At 34.2% G+C, this 8,296-nt stretch overlaps 1 protein-coding gene across 1 annotated transcript; it reads right to left on the bottom strand.

Moving 5' to 3' along the window:
• Positions 1-6,148: 6,148 nt before the first annotated feature.
• On the bottom strand, positions 6,149-7,624 carry LOC145692313 (zinc finger MYM-type protein 1-like). Its single transcript, XM_081767611.1, has one exon. The coding sequence runs from the start codon at positions 7,622-7,624 to the stop codon at positions 6,149-6,151; it is 1,476 nt and encodes a 491-aa protein (XP_081623737.1).
• Between the last annotated feature and the right edge of the window lie 672 nt (positions 7,625-8,296).

Below are 8,296 nucleotides of genomic sequence, written 5' to 3'. Positions count from 1 at the left end.
CCCGGTGGGCCAGCATGGGCCTTCTGTGGGGGAGGGTATAACGACTTACCGAGGGTAGTCGTCAACCTGGTTCGTCGAAATGTGATATACAAATCTCGAGTGGTAGTAGTCTTTAAGAATTATATACTATCGTTCTCACCATTTATATAATAATGATAACGTCGATAAACAGTGCTAAAAATGGTTTATTAGTTGATATACTTTATAATATATTTTCCCTAACACTGTCAAGCACACAAACTTGCTGACTCGGTATCCATAAACATGTACATAGCAACAACTATCCCATAATAATATCTTACATATCCTAAAAAAAAAAAAACATTCTTCTTCTGTTATTATTAAATTAACATTCTATGAAGTATAGTGCATATGTATGAGCACTTTCTGCCCAAGGTACAGGTAATTATTACACTATTCAAAGTATTTTGTTATATAAAAATGTTGCCCGACAAATGGACTGAATATAAAAGTCATAAGCGAGTTTGGCTTTTATCTTCAAGAACCACTGGTCCGTTTACAATAGGGTTCTTAACTTACATATGTTTTTTTTTATATTTTGATCACACCTCGTATACATCTTCATTACATTTCATATATATATATATATATATATATATATATATATATATATATATATATATATATATATATATATATATATATACATTTTTAACAAATCTTTTCACTTCATTAATACTTATCTTTTATTATATTAATTATATTTATTTCATTATTATCAAAACATCGTCGCTTATTAATATAATTAACGAGGGTGAAACACAAATTACTATGATTAATAGTTTTGATCATTATTAAAACAGTGATGTTATAAATAATGTTTAATCTTTCGAGGCGCATTAAATAACAAATAAGTTAGATGTTGTATTTTAATGTATACATTGTGGCACTAAGATGTCATAGTAAAGAAGAATCTTGTCCGAATAATATATAGGATAACTCATAAAAAGAGTCGTCGAATAATTAGTTTTATAGAATAGATCTTCTTCTTAACATAATCTTTGACAATTAAGTTTTCAACGCAAGTCAATCCAACATAAATAACCTTTGCTTTTAATCATTTATGAATCGAATTATAATTCTTACATATATTAAAAACATTTGAGAATTATCATTGATTAATGAGAATTAAAGAAAATTAAATTGAATAAAAATAAAATAAATGTTCATGAAAATCTATAGCTGATATGAATTTAACCTAATTTCATTAACGGTAATCAGGTTACATTCGTACTTGCATACGATTCTAATAAAGTACATTGTACTGCACAATCATGATTAGGTTCCGTACTATTTTGTACATGTATTGCGTCGTGATTCTGATTTTGATACAAAGTGCCATCTCTTGATCTCCAATTACGTCTATCCACGTAGTTTGCTGTATTCGTGGAATTTCGCCATACATTCCGTCTATTTTTAAACCTATTTTGATTACATGGTCTAACATATGGATTGCTACTATTAATTAGGTTAGGTGGATTTCCTACATAACTTTGCCTATTTTGCTCATTTTGATTGCTAGAATTTATTCTGCTTAGGTTATGTTTCGTATTATTCACACTTCGGATATTTAAATTCCGAACAGGCACCAAATGATCTGAATTATTCTTATTTTTACCCATTCCTGTTTGTTGATTCATAGCATGGTATTGAGTTTCATAGCATTGGACAAGCATTAATAAATGGTTGAAACTCATACACTGTGTGGAAAATAAGATCTGTTGTAACTTAAATGGAAGCAAATTTCGAATTGATGCTATTATTCTCGATTCCGATTGCAATGGATTAACGACCTTTAATTCGTTGTATGTATTTACAACAAACTCTACAACAGATTTATGCAATCGAGGATTGAAGTGTTGATTTCTAATGGTGGCATCTCTATTTGCCAGCAAAAAGTCATTTTCATAATTCGCGATCAATGCCGCTTTGAATTCATCATATGTACTGATGTGATCACGTACTGCTTTAAACCATAGTGAACAAGGTGGGAGTAATACATGAGGGATTAGTTTCATATATTGTGATCTATCTATACACATTATATTACACTCATCCTGGAATTTCTCTAAGAAAGAAGTAGCATTCTCGTTACACTTACCACTGAATTTACTCATGGCTCGTATTTCACTCATCTTAACACTTAATTTTACCTTCCTTTTATCATTCCATGTACCCATTGGGTGACAGTTCCTATTCATGACATGATGTGGCATTACACCATCTATGTTTCGTCCATCTGTACTCTTCGGATGACTTTCTTCTAAAATAATATCCTCATTAGATACTGGCGAAGGTGGGTTCATCTCCGGTGGGTGTGGAAACTCCAAGCGATTATCACACGGGTTATTGTAGTATGTGTGGTCCTTAGCCTGTAGCTTTCTAATTTCTTCCTGTAACGTAGCTAACAATTGCGTGTTTGTACGTATGTTGTTAGCATTACTGATGACTTGGATCTTTTGTTGTTGAACAGAAGATTCGGTTACTTCAAAATCCTTTTTTATATTACTGATTTCTTGGCTCAGGTGGTTGTGATTACTCTGGCATTGCTCCAATATTCCTTTTAATTTTTCCTCGAACTGCGAGGTGATATCGCTCATCGTCTGGATAATTAATTGCTTTGTTTCATCCGACTTCTGTTCCATTCGTTTGCTTAATTCCTCGTATTGTTTGTTAAATTCATCAGACTTCTGTTCTATTCGTCTACTTAATTCTTCAGAGTTATGCTTCATCGTCTGCTTTAACTCAGTAGACATCTGCATCAATTGTTGCTGTAATACTAGCAAGATTCGATCTTCTGATGATGTCATTTCTGGTGCTACATTATGTTCACCATTGTCACTATTATGGGGTTCCTTTTCCATTGTTTCATTGTCCATTTTTCTTATAATTGTTCTACCACTTCGTAATATGGTCAAATTTGTATTCATTAACTATATGACAAAAAGAAAATTCAACCTTACTCTGCTTCAGGATGTGAATTTGCGGTATGATCCCGGGTGAGGTAAACCAAAATTTTTAGCTAATCCCGGTGTGAAGGCACTAAAATTTTTATAACGACTTACCGAGGGTAGTCGTCAACCTGGTTCGTCGAAATGTGATATACAAATCTCGAGTGGTAGTAGTCTTTAAGAATTATATACTATCGTTCTCACCATTTATATAATAATGATAACGTCGATAAACAGTGCTAAAAATGGTTTATTAGTTGATATACTTTATAATATATTTTCCCTAACACTGTCAAGCACACAAACTTGCTGACTCGGTATCCATAAACATGTACATAGCAACAACTATCCCATAATAATATCTTACATATCCTAAAAAAAAAAAAAACATTCTTCTTCTGTTATTATTAAATTAACATTCTATGAAGTATAGTGCATATGTATGAGCACTTTCTGCCCAAGGTACAGGTAATTATTACACTATCCAAAGTATTTTGTTATAAGGGAAGCAAGAAAGGGGAGGGTTGCGGACTTTTGAGGAAACACTCTCCTTATAATGTTGTAATAACTGGCAAAGTTTCAGCTTGTTACTAATTAGTCCCGACAAAAGCCTTTTTTTTTTTTTTTTTTTTACCTGTATTGAAGACTGTAACCTGCACTGAGTGAAGTAATGATGCGAATTCAGATGAAAATAATTAAGTACGTAGTTCTTACCTTCGCCGCGGCGGCGCTACAAGTGCTCAGAGCAAGTGGTAACAAACTTCCGCCATCTGCACACCTATACAGTAACTACTTACGAAATACCAGCAAAATTATTAATGGAGTTTTTATTTTTCGTGCTCTCTCTTTTTTTTCTTTTGTAGTGTAACTACTTCAATTATGCTCAAGGCAAAGGGAGGTGGTGAAGATGAGACGAATAATAGTCGAATAAAGGAAATGGGATGAAACGGGAAAGCCATGAGGAAACCCACGCACAGATGTTTGTCCACCACAAAGTACACTTGGTGATAGATGGGATCCAAAAGGGACCCCACGTTTCAAGCACCAGAGGTGAACCAGTGAACGACACCATCCCCATGTGTTGCTGTGAAGCTTTGAGTGCTTAGTTCATCCATTGACATTTAATAGCGTTTCATATTATAATTATTCATTTTTAATCGACTTAAAAAATGTATCCCATTACGCATTACTTTTACATGAGTGCATCGATTTTTGTTTTGTTTTAAAGAGCATACTTTCCTGATGATACCATATAAATTTCATCATTATAGTCTTCAGAGCTAGACCAGGAAACTTTACAATTGCTGACAGTGTTGATATTATTATTATTATTATTATTATTATTATTATTATTATTATTATTATTAGTAGTAGTAGTAGTAGTAGTAGTAGTAGTAGTAGTAGTAGTAGTAGTGGTGGTGTGTGTGTGTGATGACCCATAACTTCTACAAAGATGCACAGATTTTGATGATTTTTTTTGTTTGTTTGTTTGAAAGAATACACAGCAAAAAATGAGGTGTTGAAACAACACAAAATGACTACCACTTTAGCGTGTTACTTGTGTGTTAATTCAGCACTAAGCACTTCACCTTCCGAGCATGTAGAAATAACTCGTTACTACCTGAGAGAATTTGCATTGGTATTTATTGGTTGGTATGAGCAAAGCTTTGCAAAATATATTTGACATTTACGCCAAGTAGCGTATAATGTTCTATGTTTTCTGTAATCAGTCACAATAATATTGTTGTAAATTTGTGAATCGTCTGACAACAGGTACATGGGTCAGTTCTGCCATCTTCTGTTCTTATGTGCTGAGACACAAGAATAACAGATAAAGAAAACATATGGAAGCACTGCTATCCGTGCAACTGTTGTCAGATGATTCACAGGTTTACAACAATATTATTGTGACCGATTACAGAAAACATAGAATATTATTAGTTACTTGCCATAAATGCAAAATATATTTAGCAAAACTTTGCTCATACCAAACAATAAAAAACAATGCAAATACTCACAGCCAGTAACAAGTTATTTCTGATATCCTCAGAAGGCGATGTGTTTGGTGCTAAATTAACACACAAGTAACACGCTAAAGTGGTAGTCATTTTGTGTCGTTTCAACACCTCATTTTTTGCTGGGTACTGTTTACTTCAAACTTTCCTTCACGAAAGAAGCGAAATGCATTAAAATACATTAAAAAATGTACCGTAATTTAGTATTTAAATCTTTAACAAGGATTATAATTACAAACATAACTCAAGTTAATGAAAAACATGACTAGACCTCATTATCTTTGAAACTATTACAAATGACAGCTAATAGATAATAGTCTAAACAAAATACACTCTTATGAATCAAATTCAGAAATAACAGTGCATTAAGTAAAATATTCATTAAAATGAAAACGTTACATCAAAATGAAAACGTTATTTGGAATTGTAGAAAGTACAGGTATACGCATTAATGTTTTGCTCCCAAGGGCAGTATTCTTTATTAGTCCAATGTTCAAATGCGGTTAATAGGCTGAACAAAATTAGCTAACTACTAATGGACGTTACTAAGCTAAATAAATTTGTAAAACACTCTTGTGAATTATACACAGAAAAAAATGCATGAAATACTTTCATAAAAATGAAAAGATTTTTTAAAGGTAGCCATACAGATGATGATGATATACCAGTATTCAAAAACTCTGTTCATCACATTACATAAAACAAACATTTATGACGCTTTGAATCTTAGCAGTTATAGACTACTTCTTTACATGTCATAATTTGGGCGGTAACACTATCTTTTTATCTTGAAACATCAGCAGTTAATGGAAATAGTACGACATTTGTTACAGAGTAAAACACTTATTCCTGGTTTTAGAGTCTACAAATAAACTAACAACTGGTTCAAAATCTATTTTTCAAAGTTTGCTTTCAAAACTTTTTATTGTGCATTCTGGACCGTAAATGAATCTTACGTTTTAACACAGAAAAAAGATCTTTGCTCTGAATAGTTCAAAGTGGGCACAGACAAATATTCGTAGGCAAATTCTATATTGGGAAAGATGAATTCGAGTTTCATTATCCGAATGCACTCCAACATTTCACATGCGGTTTTGATGGCTACACCACATGCTTTCACGTGACCTTTGAAATGAATACATTCATTCGAAAAACTGTCATTTAAGTCATCTTTGTAATGGAGAACCAATGCATTCGCTTTTGCTCGGAGGGTTTCATACTCCACACTACCCAGTTTTGCGAGGAAATTATAAGTTTTTCATTCATCATGTTGTATGCCTTTTTCCTTCTGCACAATTCAGAAATGAGGGAATCCACAATTGAGTTAAATGTCTCCATACAAAATCGTTTTCTTCCTGTAAACATGTGTTCTCCCTCTTTTGTTTCATCGGGAACAGTTTTCCTACTTTTCTTCCGTCCTTTGTCATGCAGATATTCCTGACACCCACTTATGTTCTTTGCTTCCCCTTCGTTTGCATCGAACTCCGTACGAACAATTTGCAAATATGCTTCCAATCCTACAATTACTTCTGTTGCTTCACTCACATCAATATCTGTTGCTTGTAGTTTTGTATTGCCTCCATTGAATCGCTGCACGATCTTTGCCCAGATACTACACATCAATGCCAACTCTAACTGTGGTAGTTTTCGCCTGTAATCATCAGCATCACTACGAGTTTGTAGTTTTTCATTGCTGTCACTTGCAATTTGCTTCAGTGCTACACAAATTTCACAGTAGCTTGTGGAAAGTGCTTTCCACGAATCTGCCCTTGCTGACCAACGAGTTGCTGATAAGTGTTTCAGAGCAGTTGATCCTGGCTTTAAATGTTTTAGTAGAATTGCCAGCCTGTCTGAGGCTGAGAAAAAGTTATATAGGTTCTGCAGTAAACCAAAAAACGAAATAGCGTCATGACAAGACTCAGCAGCACAAGTTCCTACAAGATTTAGGGAGTGCACAAAACAGGGTATGTATTCTGCCAAAGGACTAACATCTTTAATTCTTGTTTGTAATTCAGTGTAAGCTCCTAACATGTTGTTAGCATTATCGTAGCTTTGAACCCTACAGTGTTTTATATCAAGTTTACGATTTAAAATTTTTGTCAGCACGATTTGTGTTAACTTCTCAGATTTGTGTCCTGGGTGCTCAGTAAACCTAATAAACCTTTCTGTTGTATCACCATTTGGAAGAACATAGCGAATTACGAAAGTGAGCTCATCTATGTGTGCAATATCAAATGTGGAATTAACAATGATGGAGTAATACTTGGCTTCTTTCAACTCTTTCACAATTTCTTCAGTTAATTTGTCTTCTAAAAGTTGGATGAATTTATCGTATATGGTCGAGATCAAATAAGAAGGAATTCCTCTCTCAGCATTACCAAACCGAGTTTTATGATAAGTTAAGAAAAGGTCGAATTCTGCTATGACCTTTAAAACCCTCAGGTAATTTCCATTATGTGATGGTCCGAATGTCTCCTCATGTCCACGAAATGGCAAAGCTCTGGATGCCAGAAATTTCACAACTGTAATCACTCTTCTTAAAACATTTTTCCAGTACTCTGGTTCAGTTTTCGCGTGCAGAATGAGTTGTTTGTCTACCCTACTTCTCATATCGGTATAGAGGAAGAACGCTGACATTGCTGCCCAGTGACTAGAAAAATTTTCATGCTCAACAACACGGCGTGGAACATTTTGCCAATCGCAAAAGCTTTCAGATGAAAACTGTCTGTTTGGAGTAGGTCTAAATAGTCTGCATGGACCACAGTAAATGATGCCTTCGGAAGGAGAATAAGCTGGCCATCCTCTAACTTCCCCATTTTTAAGTACTTGCTTAAAAACTGATTTTGGTAAATACCTTTGTTTAACACCAAACCTTCTGGGTGGGAAGACAAATAACATTCCTTCTTCTGCTAAATGACGTTAGTTACATGAAAGAGTCTTGTGTAGTCATCAATTATCCAATTTTCTTACCTTCCTTTCCGTAGTAGTAGAGTGAGCTGCAAAATGGGTATCGGTATGCCTACTCTCAAAATCTGTGATCACTACTTCGTTCGTAACTTTCTCCTGTGAGCCCAAACTGTCGTTCTTTTTGCTGGCCGTCTCAGTCGAACTTTCGGGATTTTTCAGTCATTGAAGTTATTGCAGAACTGCAAGCATTAATTTTATCTGTGCCACTGTCATTGATCTTCACGTTGGATTCTTGTTGGATACTGTATTATGTGCTGATATGTTTGTTGTCTTATCCCTTTCTCTGCCACCAAAAAACATTTCGAGTTTAGTAATTTTCTTCAGTTGCTCTCTTTCATTTTC

Source organism: Thermobia domestica, chromosome 8 (genome assembly GCF_964235325.1).
Source record: "Thermobia domestica chromosome 8, izTheDome1.hap1.1, whole genome shotgun sequence".
NCBI lineage: Eukaryota > Metazoa > Arthropoda > Insecta > Zygentoma > Lepismatidae > Thermobia > Thermobia domestica.
This window is presented reverse-complemented; position numbering and strand designations above follow the sequence as displayed.

Coding starts and splice junctions, on each gene's coding strand:
- LOC145692313 (XM_081767611.1), bottom strand. CDS start 7,624: ATGTCAGCGTTCTTCCTCTATACCGATATGAGAAGTAGGGTAGACAAA.